Genomic DNA, 27,093 nt, shown 5'->3' on the forward strand with positions numbered 1-27,093 from the left:
AGAAAAAAAAAAAACAAACAAACAAAAAACACCTAGTTTGGGGCTCTTCTGTGTTATTTATACACTCTCTTTAAAATGTTATCAAGTCTTTTTTGACTTTTGTATGCTTAAAAGCACATTGTTTCAACCTCTACTTCCTTATTTCTTCTCCCTTCCTCTTAACTCTTTAATATACAATCTCTTAGATACCTTTGCTTTTCTCCTTTTTTTACAGTATATTAATAAGTTGATCTGTGTGTCTTCCCAATCCATGGCTGTACTCCTTGCTGGGTAACATACTGGCTGGATGGCCAGGCCCAAATCGTTGTGGTGAATGGAGTTAAATCCAGCTGGTGGCCAGTCACAAGTGGTGTTCCCCAGGGCTCAGTATTGGAGTCAGTTCTGTTTAATATCTTTATCAATGATCTGGATCAGTGGATCAAGTGCACCCTCAGTAAGTTTGCAGATGACACCAAAATGGGCTGGAGTGTTGTTCTGATTGAGGGTAGGAAGGCTCTGCAGAGGGAGCTGGACAGGCTGTATCAATGGGCCAAGGCCAACTGCATGAGGTCCAGCAAGGCCAAGTGCCAGGTCCTGCACTTGGGTCATGACAACCCCATGCAACGCTACAGGCTTGGGGAAGAGTGGCTGGAAAGTTTCCCAATGGAAAAGGACCTGGGAGTGTTAGTCGACAGCTGGCTGAATATGAGCCAGCAGTGTGCCCAGGTGGTCAAGGAGGCGAACACCATTCTGGCTTGTATCAGGAACAGTATGGCCAGTAGAACTAGGGAAGTTATCATCCCCCTGTACTCAGCACTGGTGAGGCCACACCTCAAATACTGTGTGCAGTTTTGAGCCCCTCAGTACAAGAAAAACATTGAGGTGCTGGAACATGTCCAAAGAAGGACAACAAAGCTGGTGAAGGCTCTGGAGCACAAGTCTTTTGAGGAGCAGCTGAGGGAGCTGGGGTTGTTTAATCTGGAGAAAAGGAGGCTGCGAGGAGACTTTATTGCTCTCTACAACTACTGAAAGGAGGTTGTAGGGAGGCAGGTGTTCTTCTCCGAAGTAACTAGTGATACGACGAGAAGGAACAGCCTCAAGTTGCGTCAGGGGAGGTTTAGATTGAATATTAGGAAAAAATTATTCACTGAAGGGGTTATCAAGCATTGGAACAGGTTGCCCAGGGAAGTGGTTGAGTCACTATCTTTGGAGATATTTAAAAGACATGTAGATGTGGTGCTTAGGGACATGGTTTAGTGGTGGACTTGGCAGTGTTAGGCTAACAATTAGACTCAATGATCTTAAAGATCTTTTCCAACCTAAATGATTCTATGATTCTAACTTTGAGTATGAAAGCCATGCAAATTTTCAGATAGCTTCTCATCAGAAAAGCAAGACAGGGTTGAAGAGGTGACAACAGTTTGGTAGGAGTGGGGTTTTTTCAGGCTTTTACCACCAAGAATCTTATGGTTTTCTCATTCATTCTTCTAAGAGTTATTTTGACAAGCCTACATCACAGAGTGCATTGGAAGTATCAGGATTACTTGCTATCTGCCACCATACAACACTAAAAATGACCTGGTCATCTGCTATTTCCCTCAAATGCTGTCCTTCACAGTGATCCATCTGTATACCCACTGATACGAATTAGTTATACCAGCAATGACAGGATGTTGCAAGAGATAGCTAAGGGCTCGTGCTGGGGCAAGGAGGTGTGTGTAAACTACTCCATATATGTCCCGTGAGCTTAGTTCTGTTAAAAACCATTAGGTTAATCTCTGCTCTGAGGTCAACCCACCCCACATTGTAACTCCACGAGCCCAGTTTTCATTTTTATTGAAGCCCTTTTCTCTGGCCTTAAAGGTGGGGAAAGAGCTTCCTAGGCATCTCCCTACATCTTAACCAGACTAAGTGTAGTAATTGTAGTAGGTAAGTGTAGTCAGTGTAAGCGTAGGATCTTCATATTGTACTTCCATGCCAGCCTGGCAAGGAGGAGGGTGAGGATATATAAAGGACCTCAGCAAGAGAGGCAGAGCAAGTAGATACCTATACTCCTGTGAGCCAAGGCTCATCATCTTTCTCTAAACAACCCAGGAAATCAGGCATGTGTTCAGGCAACAAGAAACATGCCTACTTCACTCCCACCTGTCAGGAGGGAAAGAAACACAAGTGCTCAGCATAGTGACTTGCAGTGAAGGCAGTGAATGCACCATACCCACCTGCCAGACTCACCCTCATTCACTCTCACAAGCCCCTTATATCCCGAGTATTCTGCCTGGGAGAATGCTACAGATGCACAGATTTGCACCAGGTAGCTTTTCACCGCTGAGTGCCTTCCCTAATCTGCTGAGACAGGATATATGGGCAGGATAACTGTTCTCAAGAAGTTTGGTAAGGGAAAAGTTAAAATGTCTGTGGACACACCATAATCTGGGAGGACTGGTTAGTTGATAGAGTGGCAGTACAGTATGGAATATCTGCCAGGATTTTTGACCTAGAGAAAAGACACTGGGAGTGCCACAAAAGTGGGAAAGGCAAGTACATTTATTTGTCTGCCTCTGAGGCTTACAACAGACAGTGCAGGCAATCCATCCAGGGTGGGACTGTGCTCACCAAGGGATGATTTAGCTGCACAAACCAAGGAGATTCTTCTGCAAAAGAAGAATCCCAGAAAGCAGAGCAAGGCAAGTATGCATTTGTGGCTCACAATATACATGTCCAACATCAGGCCTCTGTGTGTTCATATGCCTGACCTACTTGTTGGCATTCACCCCAAACTCACACTAAAGGAGAACAGATTTCTTCACAGGTTTAATTTTCAATATCTGACCTTAATGCTAGCATTGAAAAAAAATATTTTAGGAGCATAAATACTCTCTTGTTGTCACTGTAAGTGCTAAAACTCATGACTGAGGTCTTCAACTGCTTAGCTTTTGCTAAGGTTGCCCAATATGAAAACTATGAAGCTCCATCACTACACACTCAGAAGCATGTATGTCCTAATATTCAATTCAGACTGAAGGACTGAAATGATGCACAGTTGTGGAGTGGGAAAGACTGTTCCTTGAGCTGTATAATTTTGAGGACCGAGTACTCCATAAATAGTCAAAGCACTTATTAGAGACTTACTGGAGTAGATCCTGCATGAAATACAGCCAGAAGAAAGATGGCAATGCCATGCACCCTTTTTGTAGAGGCTTAGAGCACTCTCTACAGATTAGAGATATTTACTCAGTCTGATTGGAACCAACCATTCTTGCATAAATGCATTAATCACCATGCTAAATAATTTCTCTACAACTCATCTTTACTCTTGCACTTGAATTTCTTCCAGTTTGCACAGTGCAGCTGGGATATAAAGTGCATGGGTAAGAAAGACTGTAGTGTTTTGTTCAGTAGTTGAGAGGAGAAGACATCCAAACTGCAGTTCCTATTTCAATGCAATTTATATGTTTTGTATGAAGTGACTAATAGAAAATCTTACTGCTTGGTGGGAAGTGTAGATTCAAATCTCATCACTCTGAAGAGAGAAATGAATTCATATCTCCCACATCCTCACTGAGTGATATTTGTGAAATGTGAACATGTTGTTGCTGGCTTGGATCCACTTTTTTTTGGTGAGATAAGACTGATGCAAGCATCTCACTCCAGAACAAATTTCAGTTGTAATACGTGGTTGTAGCTGTTCTCCTTGAAACCCTCAGCAAAGTGTCACAAGCTGCAGCTTTCTCAGGAACTAAAGCATTTCCTGTTGTCTAGCTCATTTGCTGCTTGGTGTCCTGATTTTCTGGATCTCATTCTAAAATGCCTAATTGTGAGCTGACAAGGCATGGGACATCTCAGCTGGGGCTGTGGAGATTCCTGGGCAGGCAGGTGCCTCTTCTTACATTTTTACAACCCAGGGGAGAGGAGGTGTGGATAGTGGGTGCTCTAGGCTCTCTTTGTGGATTTACATTCTGTATTAACTGCCTCTAGATGCTTGTTGCTTTCCTGTGTTTCTGCCTTTTTTTTTTTTTGTGATTGAACAAAACTAACCACAATTTCTTCTTACACCCAGTTTCTAAAGAAAGTCTTTTAACTGGTTTTCAGAAGAACTGTGACTTTCTTGAGCTTGACTGGTAACAACAAGACATCAGAATCCAGTGTACAAAGTCATACTCTAGGTTTTTTTGTGATATGAGGTATTCATTCATTTGAAAACCAGAAAATCCTATTGTAACTCACAATTTGTGGAGATTTTACCTCTTAAAATATTATTGCATTAATATAATTCGGGCAGAAGAAAAAACATTACCTGTAAAGAAAGAATTTTTTTATTTTGATAATTGATTTGGGAAGTCTCATTATTTGGGTATCACAATTTAAGGAAGCAATTAAAAAAAAATCTGAACACAATTTTGACAAATGTAGTTCCTTGAATGTAGCTTGAACTGAGCATGCAAAAAGTTGACACAAAACCCGACTCATTCAAGAGCTTTCTGTCATAACTTTTGAATGATTTCATCAAGCTTACTGCATTGTTTTAAGAAGCCACTGAAAGGCTTGCAGAGATTATAGCATAAGAGATCTCGATGCCTTGTTTGGGAAAAACATAGTTATAGACCATGAGAACAAGTCCATTGATTCCAGTAAATTAATGTTAAGTAATTGGATGAATACTTTCTGTAAAACTGGATACAGAATATATCCAAATTATTTAAGCATTCTAGAAAAGAATGAAAAATCTTCTAAGTAAATGAGTAGTGTATTACATCAACAATTTTAATCTTAGATTAAGCATACAAGTATGGTTTTTACAGATTGCTTCTTCAGTTAAATAAAAGCAGGTGCTGTGCCAGCAATTTCAAAAGCCACTTGTTCTCCTTATAATACTTGGAACATTTACAAGCAAGACACTAATATTTCTTAAATCATCATCAGTGAGGTAACTCTGCAGTGCAAATATATTAGTATTATTAAAAAAAAAAAAAAGAAAATTAAATCTGAGTAGGAAAGTGACTTTTTAAAAGACATCAAGCAAGTGAAAGAGAGCACTGGATTTGAAGCTGATTATCATCCTCAAGGTCACACCAACAGTCTTGTCAACTCTCAGAAGAGTCCTGCTTCTTAATTGTCTATCTCATCTCTTGTAATTGCAAAGAGGTTCTTTCACAGAAAGACACAAGAGAAGTTGATAACATTTTCATTTCCTTATTCACATGGCTTTCTGCAGGAGTGATAATAAGCAGCTCTTTCTGGGTGTTGTCCTCAGCCCACTGCATCCCAGCACTTCGGAAGTGCTCTTGGAGTGCCAGAGCCATCCTTTTACACAGGCATGCTCAATCAAGTGGATCCTTACTCTAATCTAGAAACTCATAATGTTTTGGTTATCGTGCCACTGCAGAGAGGTCACTGACATACTGATCTCCTTGTCAAAATATCATTGCTACTTTTTCATTGACAGTTTTGGCAGCAGGAGACAAGCTTTCCTTTGCTTTTGGTTTTGCATGGAAATCAGTAAGGAATGCTAGTGCTAAGGACTAATTCCTCAAAAATATTTGGATGCCTAATTCCTTTTAAGGCCTTAGGTCAAAATTAGGATCTTTCCCAAATATTGTTTTATTGCAGGTGCTTAAGGAAACAAGAAAAAAAAAGGCAATAACTATGAAGCAAACAAAAGCCCGACCTTTAATCATATGTAAACTAGCTAGTTTTCACTGTTTGCTTCTGTCAGTTTAGGAATTTAAGTATAGCAACTAAGAAGAAAACAAGAATGAAGCATGATTCTATTGTTCTTGAAGACTGCAAAAGTTATTATTTCATTTATAATTAAAATACAAATCGCAATGGCGAGGAGTTGGCATGTGATGTGACCTAAAAATAGGAGACTAGTATAAACACATGTTCAGCCTAAAAAGTAGTCTGTCTTGTGATTGTGTGACCATTTCAAAATATTTCCTGTTGTGATGGTATAACCTTTAAAAAGAAAGGATAGGTTTTAGCCGCTGAATTGCTAGGTGTCTTCTCTTTCTACTAGTCTTGGTAAAAAAAAAAAAAAAAAAGATTGATTTATTTTGCATTAAAGAAACAGGCAAAGAAAGCCTTGCTTTTTTGTGTGTAAGGTAGTTTATAACATGATGTAACAGAATGCTCTAAAAACTAAATCAGTCTATGCAGCACAAAAACAAGTAACTTTTAAGTGTAGTTTATAGTACATCTTAGAGGTACCATCTATAGAGGTGGTGTGGGAGTGGTGAGAGGTTTGAACTGAGGAAACTGCTTTTGAAATTTGTTTTTCTGTGTGTGTATAATTTTTTTAAACAGTTTCAGAGAATTGAAAGAGGAACCTGCACTGAGCAGCTAGTCCTAACTTGTACAAAACTTTCTCCACATCATGTGTTGAAACATCTTTTATCACTGCACTCTTATCTTTGGTATCTGAGATGTTAGAGCACTATGGCTTTGCTCACCTGCATGGTTGGATGGATGGTGTTAGAAGTGGTTGGGAGAATTATTTTGCTCTTCTATGAAAATGTAATGCACAATCTTTACTAAACCCCAGTCCTCAAGAAAATGGACTTATTTTAAAGTTTAAAATCCTGGTTTCCTTTTCTTCCTCTCTCCCTCTCTGTGTATATGTATGAGTGTATGACAACGTGGCTAAGCAAGAGAGAGAGAAACACATACAGAAAAAGAAAGGATTCTAAAGCTGCTCTCCTGGAATTTACATTGCCTTCATGTTTTTATAAAAGACATAGTGAGATGTTAAAATAAAAAGCAATTGGGCCTGTTTTCCTTCAGTAACCTGAATGAGTTTCAAAGCACTGGCTTTTTCCATCATTTGCTTGCCAAACCACATTAAACCCCCCGCGGGCTGCAGTGCTAAGTGACTATCACAGAGGCATCAGTGACTCCACCTCACATGCCCCGTCGGGCCTCTCCACTGCCTGGCTGATGCCGCACAGAGAGGCAGGCCGACCACCATGCACACGTGGAGAAACCATGCCCCGGACCCAGTTGATTTCAGCAGGGCTAGGGAAGGCATAGGTTTGACAGGTCTGTGGGAAAACCCTGAGATGGCCCTGAGCCCCTGAACTTCCCATGAGCAAGCATGAGCCATGGGTCCTGAAACTGGGGAGAGAGAGAGCTGGGAACTAAGTTGTAGCAACAATTAAATGACATCCACTATTCTCACACAGAGAAGCGAGGGAGTAATTGGTGCAGATATTCCTTCACAGCGGACACGAGGGTGGGCTGTGTTTTCAAAAGCACTGGCCCATCTCTACTCCCAGGAAGCTGAGGGTTTCCCTGGGGCTTCAGAAGAGAAGGTGGCTGCTGTGGGGGCTGCCATCACTTTTCAGCCACCACCAAAGCCTCAGGTGCCTGCCAGTGAAGAAGCTCCCAGCAGCAATTCTCCTTCAAGATCTACAGTACTACAAGAGAGTGAAAAAGGGAACCAAAACCTTTTGACAGGGAAGCCCTCACGAGAGCCCAGGTTTCAAACTTGGTTTTCTACCGAGTCTCATTTTTCATTAGCTATTTCCATGTATTATGCATTTCTTTGAGGCCAACAAGTTGTATTTTTACGTTATATCAGTGCTAATAGATTAATCAGCCCCAGGGCAAGTTTTTGGTCACTGGAACTTACTTCTCTGCACCATTAGATCCCAAGAAGGCTCCCTGGTGCAGATTTGGTTTGTGCCGGCAAACTTCTTCTTACTGGCTCCTAGGCACAGTTCAGCAGCTGTCTCAGACCAGGACCATTGTGAATAGGCAGGCTGCATGCCATCACCCTTCTGAGGAAGCCTGGTAACATGGGCAGATACTGTCCCTAGCCAGCTGACCTCCGTGGCAGAGAAAAGCCCCAAGTGCACGTGGTTCTTAGTACCAAGCAAGACTCAGAGTATGAACTAAGGGCCCCTTTCTACTTTCAGTCAGAGCACAGCAGCTCTTCTAGGGTCAGGAGAAGGAATTTATAAGAAGGAAAAGGATTCTTCAGTGATACTAGGATTTCTTTGGGTATTTCTCTGACACCTAATTCTGTACCTGTGTAACAAAGGTCCAGGCTCAGCAGTAGGCTCCCCTCTCTGCTGCAGTTCTCAGGCATCCCGTGATGCCTGTGACAATGGCCCAAAGCAATGGCTGGGACAACCTGGTGTGTATCTTCTAGCCAAGCAATTTAAGGATCCAGAAAAAAATTCAAAGGAACAGTTCTATCTCCTTAACCTATCTACTAATCATGGGTAGGGTCAGCCCCTCCCCAATAGACATAGAATATTATTTTTTAGTTAAGCAGCTGAAGTTGTAGAAATTTATTTATGATAGGCTACAGGCCAAAGCTCTCAGGTGTCCTGATGGGGCAGCAGGTTGGTGCTCCTGCCGCTGCAGAGGCACAGGATGACAGAAGCCTGAGTCAAGATCTGCTTCTCCTCCTCTTCCGTGGAGCCCCCATCCAGATCTTGGGTGGCTTCCACGAGGAGTCACACTTGTGGTGCCTGAACACACACATCACACCTCGGTGCACTTGCCCAGTTTGTTTAGGGGTAGTTGAAGTTCTTTGTTTTTTTCCATATTGTTTGCTATCACAGCTGTTTTTCTATCCCAAGCACATTGCTACCACGTTTACCGTCCTCATTATGTGGTTGATGACAAAGCCCTGCAGTTACAGCCTTCAGTCCATGGAAATTCTGTCTCGTTTGCCGGTGCAGCTGAATTGTTTACTGGATGTGACACAAAGCTTCCTGTAACGCAGCAGTACCGATCCTTCAGTGACACGGCCTGTTTTGGCAGGGCTTTATCAGCCTCTGCCCCAGTGATACCATTTCCAACAGTTACCTTCTGTCATCAGGCTTCTCAAATGCCTAAATTAGGTCAGATTCCCAGCTAAAATTCAGGGCAATCGGCCTCAGCATTTTTACACTTTTTATGTGTCTGTAGAGACACAAATATCAGGGATTTTTTCTGGCTGACTGTTTTACGTGATCTGCTTCATACACTTCAGACGTAGAAACCGTTTGTCTGGTTCCTTCCTGGACTTTGTTAATACCTTTTCCTGTCCTTTTTTTTCTAAGAATACAGAGGCTTTAATAACATTCCCACCCCTAAGCATGTGTCATCCTGAACTATATGCTTTTCTGTGCCAGTCAGCTTTGTCTAGTCTTTAGTTTAAAAACTATAACTTAACTTTTAGTAACAGAAGTCTTGCTCTGTTTTGGTTTAGGTCAAACCATATTTTCCTGAATAGGTGCTATCTGCACCAAACATTTGCTTTATTCTTAGTGCATTTATATAATTTTCCTATGCATCTATTTTCAAGTTACACACTGAAGCTGCAGGAATGCAGTAATATTTCAGAGCACATCACTTAGAGGTCTCTAGGTCTCCTAACAACTCCAAATTTGCCTCCAAAGAGCTGTCTTCTACTGCTCTATTGTAATTAGTATCTTATTGGACCATAATTGTACCAGTCTTCAAAACTATCTTAGAGTTTGTCCTTATGTATCACATGAGTTTCACAGTCTTTGTTGTTTGTTCTCTCCAATCTCCAGTGGGCAGTTTTCACACAAACTGAAATATCTATAAAGCCCATAATCATCTCCCCAAGGGCTAGAATGTCTCTCTTTTTTTTTTTTTATCAGGTGGTATTTTAATCTGCCACTGAAGGACCTCCCATCTGTAGGAGTTTTTCTCCAGCTTGCCTTTGGAGAAAAACATTTCTAACAGAGACATTTACTCTGTCAGTAAATGTCTGTTCTCCTCAGAAAAGCAGGGACTGCTCATCCATGGCTGGACTGCTCCTTTGTGGTATGCCTGCAGGTTTCTTCAACGCATTTTTTTTCTGACAGATTATTGCCTTAATTTTATTGTGTTAAGAGGTTTTAGCAGAGCAGGAGTTTCCTTTCCTTTTCCTCTTCCTTTTAAACTACTTGGGTGAAGGGAAGCATTTGTTTTGTCATTTTCAAGTGCCAGAAGGTAAGAATATTACATTTTATTTTCCCACACCTGCATTCTGACCACAGTCAAGTTCTTCTCTGTTCTTAGACTCATTTTCAGAGCTCATGCCACCCAGGGGTCACCTTCTCCCTCTGAGAAAGCCATATATTTTGCTTGTGTTTAGACCCTAGTCAGCTAAACCTCAATAGTTTGATTCACAGCCAGGAGATGATTAATTAAAGGCAATTAATTAGCTGCCACAGTGTGTGGCACCTCATTGAAGACTGAATCACATCAGACCTTTAGTATATATGTACCCCAACATAAGAAGAACAAAGATTTGTTGGAGCAAGTCCAGAGGAGGGCCACGTAGATGATAAGAGGGCTGGAGCACCTCTCCTATGAGACCAAGCTGAGAGTGTTGGGGCTGCTCAGCCTGGAGAAAAGGAGGCTCCGGGGAGACCTTATAGTGGCGTTCAAGAACCTAAAGGGGGCCTACAGGAAAGATGGAGAGAAACTCTTTAGCAGGGCTTGTTGTAATAGGACGAGGGGTAATGGCTTTAAAATAGAGGGAGGTAGATTCAGACTTGATATAAGGAAAAAAAATTTTTTACACTGAGGGAGGTAGAACACTGGATCAGGTTGCCCAGACAGGTAGATGCCTCATCCCTGGAAACATTCAAGGCGAGGTTGGATGGGGCTCTGAGCAACCTGATCTGGTTGGAGATGTCCCTGCTCCTTGCAGGGGGGTTGGACTAGATGACCTTTAAAGGTCCTTTCCAACCCAAACTGTTCTATGACTATGATTCTATATAGCTGGAATCACCTAAAACTTGCATTTAAAATATGTGGATTTGTTTTAGGATAAAACAAGTTCTAAGTTCTCCAGTCCAGGGACTAAGCTAAGAAATTTTTAAAAAACTAATGCAGTTTTGTCTATTTGTCCTTGTCACTGCATTTCACAGACTTAGTATACTTTTCCAGGTGGCTGAATTTTATGCATCACCCGAAAAAGGAAATTCTCTTTAAGACTGGCTGAGCTCTGAAGCCCACACTTTTCTCTAGAGTGTTTTGGACCTTGTGAAACTCAAACTTTAAATTTAGTCTGATTACTTTTTACATTGGGACTTGAAGCTACTCTTCTGTAGGATTGCTCTCCTTTCATTTCAAGGTTTATCCTACTAACACTTAATATCTAAATAGCTGAAATTTCACTCATATTCATGAAAAAAAAAGTTTAAAACCAGAAGAATGTTAGCAATTGTAGCTATACTATGAAACAAGAAAATAATATCATATATTATTATATATGATCATACAATATAATATAAGATATATAATATCATGCACATTTATATGTACACACACATATATATATGAGATGAATCAGTAACATAGGCTAAAACATCATCTAATAAAAAAAAAGAAATTCTAGCACTTGGGGTTTTGATTATGAGGTTTATAGGTATTTCCGGTTGTGGTACCAGTGAAAAAAAATATATTTCTAGCATACATGTACAATAATGATTATGTTTAATATATAATATTATACCAGTATATTATCATAAGAATATCTCATACATAATATTCATCTAATAAGCTGGAGAATAAGAACACCTACCTTCCTCGTGATGGCTTCCCACCTCTCCTTTACTTCACTGGTGTACCCTGTCCTGAGGCGCTGCCTGCATCAGAATCATGCTAGGGCTGCTCTCTCCTCATACTGGCCTATGCTGCTTGCATGCGGCCACCATTTAAAATATCTTTGTTGTGTTTAAGCATGTGGGCAAGCAGACAAATCATGGCAGAGATAAAGTAGGGCATAAGGTGGTAGTATATTGGCTGTAATAGAGTATGTCCTATAGTCTAGTAATGGATGCACTTTCTTACATGGTAACCTGGAGCTGGTTTGCAAAACTTTATCCCAGAGGTGTAAGTACCCTCCTTTGTCTGTCAGAGTGAGATCAAATGCATAGAGTGGTTGATAAGATACAGATTTACACCTCCGCTTGCTTTGCAAAAATATGTTTGCTTGCCCATACACTTAAAAATAGTAGACCACAGATACACATAGTAGAAAAGATTGTGAGATACAGATTGTTTACAAATGGAATACCCAGCATTAGCTCTATTAAGTTGGAGCTGAATGCCAAGATCATAAAAATTATAGTTAAGACACTAATTTTTAATACATAGGTCTATAAATAAAAACCCTTCAAAGCACAGCATCTTCACTTTCATTATTTTTTCTCAAGATGGCAAGACTCCAGTAAGGATTTGCAGACCAGTGATGATACAGATATCTCAGGACATTTCAGTAGCAATAAAGAGGACTCAAGTAAAGCCAGTAATAAGCTGCAATGTATTGTCTGTTGATGACAGCAGAGACTAGCTTCCCCAACAAACCCAACTGCAGAATACGTTTGACTTCTGCCTGTGAATATTTCACAGGTAACATTCATATAATAGTATATTAGCATATATCTTGACTATAATTAGGACACTTATATACGTCTCAATGCAGGCAGAGTATGTTAGACAAGGACAGAATCTAATCTTTGTCTTTTTTATGCATTTAAGTTACCTAAGTGCAGCGAGGACTTAAGAGGAAGACCAAAGCCTGAATACAAAGGGACTTGTAGTCTGGTTCAGCTGAAGAGCTGAATTTTGACCTGCTATCTCACCTGCACTCAAGGACTTTCAGAAGAATGAATCAATAGCAGATGTGGTTTCAGGATGCTATTCCTGTTGTATCTCTTTGTATTAGTGTGATAGCTCAAGTAGTCACAAAGAAACTGAACAAGAGGTGAAGCTTTTGTTAGGAATCTTTTTTTTCCCCCCATTTTATAATCTCTACTTTTTGTATGTTATCAGTCATACCTCTAACTGGTATCAAATTGCCAAATTGAAGAGAAGTCAGTTAAAAAGTGTTAAGTCAGGCAAATAATAATAATAATGTTGGCTCTTTCTTTTTACTTTGGTTGCATATATAATACTGCTTTTAAAACTAGGTCATACAGTGTATCAGCTCCTGTAGTTAGCTATTTCTGGGGTTCCTGTTACCTTTACCCTGTGCCTTTGGGTACATCTTCTCAGGACTGTTCAGGCACGCCACAGGCAGCGCAGCTGCAGTTATTGATGCTCAACATAAGCCGTGAGCTTTTGCAGAGAAGCCAACTTTCAGTTCTTTCAGCGTGTGAACGATGTTGAGTTTGCATGAGCTCAGTCAGGGTGAGCTGGCTTCTACCTACTCAGCAAAGAGCTCTGAGGTGCTGTGCTCTCAGCAGACTTCACTGGGAGTTGCATGAATACCAGACCTGCAGTACTGGTCCCGAGACAAATGAATCCCGGTCATGCCATCTGGGCTCCATAGTGGTACTGCATGTGCCCTAAGTTGCTCCTCTCAAGACAGATGCAGGTGATACGTAGATTCAGATTAAACATTAGGAAATTTTTTTTTACAATGAAGGTGGTAGAACACTGGAACAGGTTGCCCAGAGAGGTGGTGGATGCCCCCTCCCTGGAAACATTCAAGGCCAGGTTGGACGGGGCTCTGAGCAACCTGATCAAGTTGAAGATGTCCCTGCTCCTTGCAGGGGAGTTGGACTGGATGGGCTTTAAAGGTCCCTTCCAGCCCAAACTATTCTATGATTCTATGATTCTACCATACATGGCTATCCTAGTGACACATGCCCCAGTCATGATACGATCATAATTAAAAGGCAGAATCAGATTGTAGCTTGAATACTATTGACTGCTGATGAAAACAGATGAAAACTGACAGTTTCAACTGACTGTTGAAAAAAAAATGAAGAATCTTTCTTTAGCAGAGAATCACAACCAATTGTAAGACCATATGCATGCAGTCACATATAGCTCAGTAGTACAGATACGATTCAGGTTCACAGTCTGAGCTGTGACAATAAGCAGTAAGAGAAACTGCAAATGAGAGTGTTGTGACAGTGCAAGATTTCTCATGGAGATCACTGGAGCTAAGCTCCAACCACTGCTCCCTTCAGGCAAGGCTGGAAAGCATTGTCCAAAGTGCTGGGGAATGAGGAGACAACCACCTGGGCCCTCCCTCAGCCCAGACACAGCTCTCCTGCTGAAATACATGGGCTCACTATTTTCAGCGAGTATTGACAAGGGGTCCAGGGGAATGAGTGGACCCAATATCAGTTCCAGCCATACAAAAGATTTTCCAGCAGCCCATTTTTTGTATCAAAGCCTTCCAGCAAGAGGTACGGTTTGACAGGAAGCAAGGGTCATGCTTTCTGTACATCTAGCTCTTCTTGCTCTTTCCGGAACAGAGAATCAGATATGCGAGAAAGCTGTCAAGCACATGTCAGTTTAGCTCCTACAGAGCCCCTGGTCTCATGCATTTTTCAGCCAAGGCTGTTATCACTACTGCTGATGTAAGAATCACTTCTAACTGATGTGTGAGCCAGGAGAACGCCCGGTCTGTCAGAAGTTCACCACCAGCTACACAGTTTTATGATCACGTAAAACTTACTGTAGGTTTTGTCCCACAGGTGGAAGAAGACAGGTGCAGGTAAAATCACGCATCTGGTCCTATTCTGTGTCAATTTATTTTCACATGGAAGGCGGCCTGGTCATTTTAAAGTGCCAGCTGAGTGGTCCAAGTGTGAAAGGGGACAATTATGTTTTAGTGGCGTAGTTCAGATTTTGACAGAATCCAGGCAATTACAGGCCTCCAGGAAAACAGGATCTGAATCAACAGGATGTTTAAAATTGGCTGGATTCAGCTTCAAACACCTGCATTTACAATGGAAGTGACTACATATGAGCCTGTTACAGTCACTAGAGATCCACCCAGTACAGTCAGTGGCATCCACACTTTCCAACTCACCCTAAAATAGACACTTAGATTTCTACAGATGCTAAATCCATGGCTGTAGCAAAGATCAGGCAAGAAAGATGCCAGCTATACCCAAACCCTGCTACTTAATGCTACTGCTCTGGAAAAAAAGTTGCATACTCACATAGATCTTACTTAACAAGAGGAACGATAATTCAGCCTGTATTTACAAGTCATCAGTTGTTATGGATCAACGTGGGCTTTATGGGACAGGTCTGTTTATCTAGGAGGAAGTAAGAGATTTTGTACATACTGAAACCAACTAGTGGAAGTAGTGGAAGAAGGCCTATCTGAAGACAGCCTACGTGCTTAGCCAAGTTCTTCGATTCAGTCCTAAAAATACTGTTTCCAATTTCTCGCCTTAGTACGCTACATGAATATTAGAATTACCATACATTCTTTTCTCAAAACATTTCTCAAATACCATGCCAAATAATTATTTCAGCTACATCTGCAAAACTTGATGGACTGTCCCGTTTATGGACTCCATCATACGTTAAATCGATCAACACCTACAGACTGTCATATCCTTGGTGCAAGTGCAAGAAAAAACAATGTGAGGGCTTTTTTTCTTCTTTTTTTTTTTTTAATCTCTAAAGATAATCTTCAAAAACATTCAAGCAGCTCTACCTCAATTTCTTTGTGGACTGAATAGGAGAGGAAACATTCAAAAGGAGTTTCACAGAAAAGAGAGATGAAAAGATAGAAAGTACAGATTTCAACTAGAATATATATACAGACATATATGTTTATATGTATGTGTGTATATACATATTTGCCATAAAATGCCAATCCGACCATACAGAATCAGTGTAAGACCATACAGTTTTCTGAAGATTGAGGGATTTTCTGTTGGGAATCTGGCATTGTCCACCACAAACATCTTATGCCAACAAACTGTTACTTCTTTTTATGGCATTTCAGGTCAGAAGGGAAATGATCCACTACGCTTTTCCTCTGACTTTCACAACAGCTATATGAGGCAATTACTTGCAGTAGGAAGTAATTGCAGATCGGAAGCCATTGTCTGTCAGTCCTGGACATAGACAATATTTGAAAGATTTAAAATTATATAAGAAATCAATTCATGTGTTATTTAAATGTAGACTTGATTGGGCACTTTCTGTAGTCAAAGTTAAATTTCAATTGACTTAAGGTTTTGTTCACAGAATTTTTAAAAGCTGACTATATTGCACACCGATAAAGAAAACTGCAAAAACTGCTTCATTTTGTAGTCTAACCAGCACTTAAAGTCATAGAATCATGCTTCAGAGGCTGAGAGGTTTTTGTGAATACTGCCCCACAGCCCTACTATTTCCATAAACCTGATTACTGCAGAAACGAACATTTTAAAGACCACATTGACTAGTTTCATTCTGAACAGGATTATTGACACAGATGATAGTGGTTGTGTTTATGCAAATCTTATCTAAATTAGGAGGAACTTTGCTAACACCAGCACAGATTCCTGACTTTACTAATTTACAGTTAGCAAAGGTGAAGGTTCAAGTGAACTGAACTTCAACTATCAGCAAAACTGTATAGTCCAGGACAGACACAGGAAACTTAAAGGTAGCTATGTGCAGTTAATATTACTACTTAGCTAGTTCTGAAGAATTGGTACAGTATTCCCTTGTAATCTTGATTTGCCTCTCACCTATATATTTAGATTTCAAACTCAGTAAGACTCAGTAAGAATCGTGGAAACTGCCCACTTGCACTCTCTCAGGCCGGAGAATAGAAGCATTCTCTAATAGGCAGAAATGACAGGATTATTTTTCTTCACTCTTGAATAAAGCTACTTTTGTCTAGATTGATATATCTAACAAGTTCAACAGACACGTACCCCTTCGCTACATTAAAGCTGGATTTTCTTACTTAAAAAACAGAGGGTTTTTTTTTTGCTCTCAATGTGAAATCCTTGTGGAGAGAAGACACTCTTGTTTTACCCTGCCATAACTATTTGAGGTCAGAATTGTAACCACCATAGGGTTTACTTTGACTAGATGTACTAAGATAAAGACTAAAGTTTGTCTCCGCAAGAGTTTTTGATTAATATAGTGATTATAAAGTAACTCTTTCATTGTAAAAAATATGCCATCTTATGCAGTGAAGGCACACATATGGTTATCTTGTGTCCTTTATCTGAATAATCTTTGGTGAAAAATAAGAAATAAAGAAGAGTTTTATTTTTCTATATCTAAATAACATAAAGGCCAGGAGTATTGCAGCTAGTTAGATGTATTCAGGTTTGTTTTGTTTGCTCAGTACAAGTGCACAGAGGGTTGAAGTCTCATTTCCCAAATGTATTTATTCTTAAAAGAAGATAAGCTAAAGCCTAGTGTGAAATAATGTCTTTGTGATAACATAACTACAGGCTCAGCAACAGTTTCTGATCTTTGTAATAATGATACTCAGAACAAAACAACAGAAAGAAAAAAAAAAAGAAGAAGAGAAGAGCAGGGAAGGCTCAATGCAAAGAATTTTCTTAGAAGACTTAAGTTCAGATCTTGACTGAGTGATCCAAACCCTTGGCTTTTAGAGATGTAGAGATGTAACCCTACAAGCTAAAATTTACATGAAAGTTTATTGCAAGGGTGAGAAAAAACCATCCAGACAAAAACTGCAGCCTCTTTCGGTAAAGCCCATGTTCAGTTTAAGGGACGCACAACCAGAGATGCGCTCATTTACATTCCTCAGTTTGGTGAACTTGAACATTTGCAGAAGTATTTCTCTGAACCGCATCAATGATGCTTTATGAACAATAACTGACATGTGTTACAAAAGGGCACTTCTTCTTCTTGTTCTTCATATTAAAAGCCCTTTCTCCATCTGAATATCAAAGTGTTTACCACTTTTCCCACAACTCAAGATGATTGGATCCTGGCTCCTTGCTTTCCTGGCTCCTTCGTCTCCTCATTCTCAGTCTACAGTCTTAGTCTGTTTTCTGTGCTTGTCTAATATTCTTTCATCTCACTAGCAATTCAGACAGTCCAAGAGGGGCTGAATCCCCAGCAAGAACACTGAACACTGAGGATCCCTAAGTTTTCACCAGTTTTAGTTACAATTAGGTAGAGATAAACTATCCTGACCTTTTAGCTCTTGTTACTGCTTTGTAGTACTATTAAATTAAGCAAGTAAAAAAGAAATGTATTTTCAAAAAAATGAGTTTTTTGAGAAAAAACAAAATAAACTCTTCAGCTACATTTGTGTTGATTAAAAACTGTTAATGTGATTAGTCTAAGTGCTTACAATAAAAACTGTATCTTAATTCTACTTCAGTCTGAATCTGTTTGCTATTGAGTTGAAATTGCATTTCAGTTTATTTTTCCTGTAATCTGAAACATGCCATTCTACATTCTTCAGCTGGAAGGGTGTCTTTCCAAAAGTGTAACAATATCAAAGAATTTATGAAGTAAGACCTTTTTATTCTACACAATAGTGCTTTGACAGGTAGTGAACAAAAAAAATGATTAAACAGACTAGGTTTTGGAAGGCTTTCTGCTGCATGATGTTTTGAGATTTATTTTTTCATCTCAAATCACAATACAAATCACAAAACTTTTCATAAAATGGTAATGCTGGTTTTCATTTGGCTCACAGGCTTTTCAGTCTTTTTCACAGGTGCACTTAACATCGACAACAGGAAGAGAATAGACGTAAGAGAGGACACACGTCGGTTTTACTTAGTAGTCCCCTAAAAATAAAGTAGACATATCTCTACTGTTACTCTTCCATGGAAAAGAAATAACACAATCCTCTTCTGATTTTTTTTACTGTTTGATTTTCAGTATACCTTTTAATGTTTTATTTGTCATCTTTTGTCAATTGAAGGGAAACCAATCACCATTCCTGTCAAAAAGGCACTAAGCAGCTCTCAGCTTTGCTTACGGTAACAGCTCGGATGAAAACCTGGTGTTACCGAATTTCCAAGTCAGCTTTCTGTCCAGAGTGCCCTGAGCCAGTGAGTACAAAGAGAAGCAAAAAAATATCCTACCTGGATTTAGCAAGGGTTACACCAGAGGCTGTAGGTGCTCTTAGTACACAGTATAAAACTAAAATACATCCATCCACTAAATGTTTCAGAAATGAGGTAAGCAGAAAAGCTTAACATTTCTCTTTCTATGTCAGAAGATTGAGGACTGATGTAAATGGCAGTAAGACTGGATCTTCTCACTTGAAGAATCCTTATTGGGTTTTTGTTACAGTCTACCTGTATGTCCATTTGTCTGCCGTAGTTTAAATATAGCTCTCTCCAAAACAAAAGAAAACCCATGTCTTTCTACAGGTATATTTATGTAACAGAACTATATTCTTATATTCATATGAAACTTTAGCTGAGAGTTGATGTTTTACAATTATCCTGCAGCAAAGTTTCTCTTGCAGAGAATCTATGCAAGCTCTACTGATTTGAATTGTGTTATAAGCCTGAAATTGAAAGAAAGCAACTCATAAAATTTAAGGGCAATCTAATTCTAATCCTCATAAAGATTACTTTCTCGCTTAATTTATGACATTTTCAAGTTAAACCACAAGAGACAGACAGAGACTGTGGTTACAGTGGGGAAAGGACATAAAGTTACCCTGAACAAGATAAAAATAAACTCAAGTAGATGCAATAACAGGAGAGGTAAAGTAGGTTGAAATGCTGCATTGTGGTTCCAGCAACTTAACCTGGGCATTTAAAAAGCGAAGTATCACAAGTAAGGATGACTCAAAGCAGGAATTTCTGCTAGCCAGGATTTCCTGATCAAGGAATTTAGGACTAGAGCCCCAGAAGGATTTGGCAAAAGGAAAAGCAATGTTGTAAGGAGGACTTTCTGTATTCTGCATTTCCCCAAGAGGCTATTTGCCCTGGAGAATGACTTGCAACAACAGTTTTGTGTGCTTTGCATGCCCCCTCCTCCCCTGCCGAAGATACTAAGGAACCATCGCATCATTCTTCTTTTGCTCCTTGTGATGGACATCTTCCTTACTGAAAACCATGCCAAGGGGACCCACTCTTTTCAGAGAGCTCTTGCAGGCACCTAACCACAGTCTGGTGCTTTTCAGCCCCTATTCAAGAGGTGCCTAAATTTAGGAGCCACTTGTCTTTTACTAACAGTAGTGTTCCAAAAGGGCATAAAAATTTCCTTTAGCCAGGCCACAAATCCTGACACTGTTTTGTGAACTGCGTGCATCTATGCATGCATTTTTTAATCTTTCTCATCACGATGTGCTCTCAGAAAAAGTAAGTTTAGAAGAAAATTCATTTGTGATTAGCCCTAACACAAAACTGAATATAAGAGGTATTCAACAGCTTTATGATCAGTGTGACAGGTTTAATGAAAATTTTCATCTATACTCCTACCTCCCAAGTACACACAATTTCTATAGGAATAGTATCTAGGAGTGAGATCCCTTAGTCTGTGAGAGCAAATATCTTTCACTTGAAAAGGCTTATTATTAGAGCTCTGTAGATACATTGATATAGATGAAAAAAATTCTGTTTGTTTTGGGAAGTTTAGGGTTGCTAGGCACAAAGGAGTGCCGCTTGAGAAGGATTTTTGAGGCAACAGAGTTCGTGAATAGGTATTTACTATGCTAAGTCATAGACAGAGGAGTTGAAATAGATAGCATCAAGGTTTTTTTCCAAGAGCTTTGTGTCAGTGAGTGCTTTTTCAAGTTCCCCTGAAAAGAGCTAGTTTCATTCTTGATATAGCTCCACTGACAAGAACAGAATTTAATCTGCAATGGGTTTGGTTCAAAGGGTTCTTCACAGTTGCGACCATGTGATGTGCTCATTCATTACTTGGAATATGTTTGTCTATGTCATTTGTATGGTACGTTAGAAACACATCTCTGACTTCTTTGCAATTCCTATTTTCTTGTGCCTTTTTCTGGGCTTCCAACAGCTCAGCTAGAAGCTCCTGAAAGCTTGGGAACATGAGTTAACATCACTTGTTTGATATTGATTCTCACTACTTCTGAATATTTTTTAGCTGACATTTGAAGCACTGTGTCAAGTTGATTAGGTCAAGAAACAAAAGAAATAAGCCCCCACTGCACCTCTTGCTGCTGTAGCTGTGCCTTTTCTGCATGTCCACTCCATGTTGTTTTGTGGGGTTTTTTTCATAGAATCATAGAATAGCTTGAATTGGAAGGGACCTTTAAAGGTCATTTAGTCCAACCCCCCTGTAAGAAGCAGGGACATCTTCAACTAGATCAGGTTGCTCAGAGCCTCATCCAACCTGGCCTTCAATGTTTCCGGGGATGGGGCATCTACCATCTCTCTGGGCAGAGTTGAGTACCTCTCTACTCTTTTGGAATTGAGTATCTCTCTACTGCACTACAGCCTTCAGTAGAGACTTCGCCTTTGCCAGGTCTCAGGAATCATCAACAGTTATTTTGTAAAAGGTCTATCAAGTTATTCAGTAAGAATCTCTCTCAGAAATCATAGTTTTTTTCAGAATGGTTATTCCCAGCTAGAGTTAGGCAGCACCGAGGGCTGACCTCTCTGAGGGACTGAACTGTTACACTGCTCACAGGCTAGGACCACACGATTGAATTAAAGGTCTTATCTAACTAGATCTGAGGTTAAGTGACACCAACTGACTGGCACCTATTTTTTTTAATCTAACCTCCTACAGAGGGTGTGTTGTGCAAAGAGATGCTTGGGTTAAACAGTGCAGGTGATCAGAGTCCATGAGGAGGAGTGTGTGCCCGAACCCACCCTCTGCCTCTCTTTTGTTAAACCCCTTCGAGGTGACCAGAGTTATTGCCTGGCTTGGCCTGGCACACTTTTCAGGTCCATATTGCCACTTTTCACACAACTTATTGTTCTGTCCTGTGCCTTTCTGGTCGTTCATTGCCATTTCTTCATTTTTCGACCCTGTACTTTTGTGAAACCGCATCCCTGTACTTGCAGCTTAATGAAGATAAGCACACAAACATGTAGCACACTGAGGCATGAGTTTTTGTTTGCAGCTGCTAAATGCTGCTACACTGTATAGAATAAATAAGCTAAACCATAAGCTGTTGTGTCTGCCGAGGAACATCTATATAGGCCAGAGAGTGAAAATACAGTTTGGTTTTGCAGACTACAAACCTGAAACTAATTTTGCAGAATTACGGTAGATGTTAAAAAGACAGGTGCAAATAGAGTATTTTTTAATAACTTACGTCTTGCAGAAATTGAAACTCAACAGCTTTTATTCTTGTTAGAAAAGGGCTTGTTAGTTCTTTAACCTAGTCCCTTCAGCCTGTAAACCAGTCCAAGAAACTGCAATCTGTCCCTGGTTTGCAATTATACGTGGTGTTTTCCTTATATTCTGTTTATATCCTGAATGTACAAAGAATAATTGACTGTATGTTCTCCTTTCCCCAACTGAAAAAGAAAAAAAAATCCAGCACTTACTTGGAATGGATCACTGTTTAGTTGAACAAAAAGAAAAAAAAAGTCAGAAAATATTATGTATTACAAGAAGCAAGGCCATGACATCCAGAGTAGATAGGATAGATTTAGCTCATGGAGATCCTATGGCATAGTGTTCTCATGCAGACATGAGTAATTTCAATTTGTGACATGATTTTCTTTATGTTACAACAAAGTAAAAGCTGTGATAATATACAGACTGCAAGAAGTATTGGAAAACCATTCAGCAGGGAAAAAGTAGCTGTTCAGACTAGGAAGAAGTGAGAGTGGTAAAACATTACCATGATTCAGAGGGAGGAAGGAGTTTTCAGGAGATAATTTTAATGGCTTCTGTTCATTCAGAGATAATCTGTTGAACTACATATGACTCTTTTTTTTTTTAGTTTGATTAATAGAAGAAGAATGTTCTTAATTTCTATTTTGACATATTGCTTTTCTCTCTTGACATTTGTCCTCTAGGTTTTTAAGCCAAGTTTTCATGACGTCATCCAGCTGGCTTACAGGGATCAACAATCCTTTTGTGAATAATGGTTAAAAACGAATCCCACCTGGATGCTGAAACGCTGTCAATGCTCCAGAATAAAGCTATCTCCATCACCCTCCCAGTTGTGTATACACTGGTGGCTATGATCAGTATCCCTGGCAACTTGTTCTCCCTTTGGGTGCTCTGCTGGCACATCAAACCCAAAACATCTTCTGTCATCTTCATGATCAACCTAAGCATCACAGATCTCATGCTGGCCTGCTGCTTCCCCTTCCAGATTACTTACCACATCCAAAACAATCACTGGAGTTTTGGCAAGACTCTTTGCAGCCTCGTGACCGTGATGTTCTACTCCAACATGTATTCTTCCATATTGACCATGACCTGTATCAGCATAGAGCGGTACATGGGTGTGGTATATCCCATGAAGTTGATCAAATGGAGAAGAAAAAGATACGCCCTGGCTGCCTGCGTAGGTATGTGGATTCTTTTGCTGCTAGCCTTCTACCCACTAGAAAGCACAGATTTGACTTATGAAGTGAAAGAACTGGGGATTATAACCTGTTTTGATGTCCTCAAATGGGATATGCTGCCCGGCTTTGCAGCCTGGGTAGCCTTTCTCCTCACGCTATTTGTCATGCTCTTCCTGATCCCTTTTGTTGTAACAGTTGGATGCTATATTGGCACCATTCGGAAGCTTATTCAGACATCGAACAGATATGGTAACAGGCAGAAGACCAGATCCATATACCTGGCGATTATAGTCCTTTTGGTATTCGTCACTTGCTTCGCTCCCAATAACTTTATCCTACTTGCGCATATGATCATCCGCCTATTTTATGAACGGAGTTTGTACCCTGCCTATAAGTTCACCTTGTGCTTCAGTTGCCTCAACAACTGCATAGATCCCTTTGTTTATTACTTTGCATCCAAAGAATTTTGCCAGAAATTCATGCAAGTGTTTCGCCCTAAGGTACTGCTCAGTGACAGTTTGGAAAACAGAAGGGAAAGCTTATTCTCTGGCAGGACCATGTCAGCCAGGTCGATGTCAAGTGGACCTATGGATGGGTTAGAGGGAGTAAAGGTCTATTTGCAAAGGCAGGAAAGTGTTTTTTAGCCTGAGACTTCCCCAGAAGAAAGGCACCTGTGAGATCCAGGAGCAGACAGAGAAAACAATTCTTTTTGAATAGCTACCCTCAAAATATCTTGCTCCAGTGACAGAACTCAAGCCATACTTATATTGCTCATCCTACTTCAGTATTTCCTGGTAAGAAGTGGAACTGTTAAAGGAACTGAGTTTATTCAAGAAGGCACTGCAGCAAACCCAACATTGATAATTATGAGTTGGCCTGGAATTAGTCCTACTGCATGAAACCAAGGGATAAGTTTAGAAAGAAAATTACTTTCAGGTTGTATGATCTCAGTGTTTAACCAAAGGCTTGTGATTCTCAGTGAATGTGAAATATTACTGTATATGAATTAGAGCATACACTGAAGTTGGATTTGGGGTAGGGGAGTTATTTTTCTAACCAATGTGCTGGGTTTTTTGTTAATTTTTTTTTTTAATGTATTGCTTTCTCTTCTGTTTTGTATCTGTAAAACAATGAGTAAAAATAGCTTGTCATTTTACTATTAATGCATAATGCATAGCCACTGTGAATTCACCACAATGTTCACCCAACTGTTTATCAGAATCAAACCACACTAACCTTTGAAAAGGTTCAGTTCATTCATATTATTTATTTCCATTTTATATAGCAAAATGTCTCACACAACGAAAGGAAAGCTAGAACTAACAATGTTTGAGACTACAATGTTTGAGTGGATTATATTTTCATTTCTTGAAGTTATGTGGGGAGCAGTTGATTTAAGAAAACAGATTTTCTCACATTGACCTACTACAGTAATAATGCTGCTGTTCATATGTGATTGGTATCAACAAGTCATTTTCACCAATTCACTATAGGCTATACACAAAAGCAACATCCCCCTCAGCAGAGAATTTAGCTTTGTATAGTGCACGAACAGTGAGTTTACCTTCCTTATGGGGACAATGTTGATTATTAACCAGATTTTCAGCTGGATATATGAGAATTCAACCACAGACTGGAGTGATTCTCTGCCAGCAGAAACCAGCTGAAAACCTGTCCCTATGGTTGGATGTCGGAAACATACTTCTTTCCAGCGGGCAAATAGAAAGAAGAAAAAATGAAAGCAAGGCTTGAGAGTGGGAGATGTACCAAACACCCTGGAAACAGATTACAGCAAGTTGATTGTGTAGTCCTGTGTTTGGGACCCCTCTTTGAAAGATCCTTCTCCAGCTTGTTTGCATACACTGTATCATGTTTTAATTCTTCTCACATCTCAGCAGCTGCCTGTGTGCTTGGAAAGACGACTGCTACAAAATATGTACTGAGGACAGACAAAGGCAAAGTTTTTCCTGTAGGATTTACAGCTTTTTACTTACCTTTGGCCCTCATTGACAGTGAAGGGCCCAAAGACATCTGACAGAGCCAGACAAGCTTTCCCCAACAAACAAGACAAAGCTATACGGTGTCCTTCTGCTGCACTGCAACTCCATCCAACCCTGACTAGGAGGCTGTCTTCAATATTGTGGAGAGGTGGACCAGATAACGCAGGCTAGGTGTCCCTTGAGCAGACCTATACTGATTTCTGAGCTCTTGTGCCCAAGTAAAAGACAACACCCAAGGCCCTTAAAATCTGCCTTTTTTTTTTCTTTCTGTATGACATGATTAAAACACAATTTTCCACCACTAATCACCACAAATTTCTTCATGATAGAGTCTGGATAACCATAAAATCAACTGTGAGATATTTTTATCTCCTATCCTCTGTTAAAGTATCATCAGTTATTGGAGCAGGATAAGTGTGACTGAACCTAGTACTACCTTTCAAAAGCCATCGGAAGTGTTTTGTGGCATTTCTCAGGGTTAGTTTTAATTGATCTGCACATTTTCTGCCCACAAGGCCAACCTCAGTGGTATGTAACCCATCCAAAACTTCCCATCAATTTGCCTGGAAACCACCCTGCACTACCAGCCTGTGTGCTGGGTCTGTACGTGTGGTGAGATGGGCCTGCTACTTTAAATCACCGCACATGTGCTAAAAAAGAGGAACCCGCTGAATACGTTCCCGTGTGCATCCAGGGCTCTGAGCTCCTGTGTCAGCTCTAGGACATGCTCCAAAAATGCCTGCTTGTGCCAGGACCTCCCAAGAAAGAACAATGGCTCCTCCTAAGCCATCTCACATCTGTCAGGCAGAAATTCAGTTAGTTTACTTATGCTTTGCAAAACTGCATATTAATTTAGCAATGTCCGTTCACCATCCACTTTCACAGAATTACAGCTTTCTCACTACCAAAGCTGTTTTCAGCTGTTTTCAGTTAAGCGCTGTTAAATTTTTTGGCAGTTACACTGAATTTTTTTTTTTTTTTTTTAATGCAAGTATTTTTACAATGAAAACCATGACTTCTCCTAGCTCTAATGCAGATTTTCACTGTTTTATCATAAACCTGATCCTCAGCAGCTTAGTGCCTCCTAAAATGTGCTGCAGTGTGCCTGAATTGTAACTGACACCAAATAGAGCCACAAGGGCAGAAACTTTGCACTTTGCACATCAACGCTATATTTTCAAAAATACTGAATCTCTCCTTTTGCAAGAGAGAAAAGATGCTCACAACTGACCGAAAATGTTCTTCTCTCCAGCCTTATGCAGCTCTTCACAGTCCTTCGTCCCTCTTCTGGCCTTGTCTAAAAAGGAACAGGAAGGATACCTCCTTCAGGCACCTCTTCATGGCATTTTACTGACTAGCCTCTAGTTAGCTCAGATTAGGCAAAATTCCCATGTGGGTTAGCAGGATTGTTCCTTGAGAAAGGAATACAGAAATGAACCAAATGACTGCAATCTTTCGAGTCCGACGGTCTATACTGTGAAGTTTTGGAGGAGTTTTTTGAGAGAGGAGGAGAAGAAATCATTAAAGTGACCCAACATACTGTTCTTTGACACTGGAAACATGTCCTTCTGGGGCACCATAAGGTAGCAATACTCCTACCTTCCTTGTCAGTGGGTCTGAATTGAGCTATATATATATATATATATATAAAAACATAAATATAGATTGCCATTTGAGAGGTTATTGAGAAGTTCATGTGTTTATTGACATTGGTTTGAGGAATATGCGTCCTGGGCAAGATGCTTACATGACTGCCTCTGTGTTTAAAGTAATTTTACTGGGAAGACATGAATGTATAGCCTTCTGTTTGTTTATGGGTTTTGGTTTATTGTGTTTTTTTTTTAATTATTGTTCAGCAATTTCATCTATGAATGTGCTTGGATTTTTTTTGTATATATAATAATAAACAAAACATTAAAATGACATGATTTAAGATTTTCTTTCCTTTGTTT

At 40.0% G+C, this 27,093-nt stretch overlaps 1 protein-coding gene across 2 annotated transcripts in view; it reads left to right on the plus strand.

Moving 5' to 3' along the window:
* P2RY8 (P2Y receptor family member 8) overlaps nucleotides 1–27,069 on the plus strand; it is a 38,140-nt gene extending 11,071 nt beyond the window's left edge. The window contains exons 4-5 of one of the 2 annotated variants that reach the window (XM_086768645.1): nucleotides 18,605–18,734; nucleotides 22,644–27,069. In XM_086768645.1, the coding sequence (XP_086624771.1) occupies nucleotides 22,712–23,785 (1,074 nt within the window). In that variant the 5' untranslated portion in view covers nucleotides 18,605–18,734; nucleotides 22,644–22,711 and the 3' untranslated portion in view covers nucleotides 23,786–27,069. The remainder of the gene's footprint in view (nucleotides 1–18,604; nucleotides 18,735–22,643) is intronic. The other variant, XM_086768638.1, reaches the window with a different exon arrangement.
* The last annotated feature ends 24 nt before the right edge of the window (nucleotides 27,070–27,093 follow it).

Source organism: Chlamydotis macqueenii, chromosome 1 (assembly GCF_036417535.1).
Source record: "Chlamydotis macqueenii isolate bChlMac1 chromosome 1, bChlMac1.mat, whole genome shotgun sequence".
In the NCBI taxonomy this organism is placed as follows: Eukaryota; Metazoa; Chordata; class Aves; order Otidiformes; family Otididae; genus Chlamydotis; species Chlamydotis macqueenii.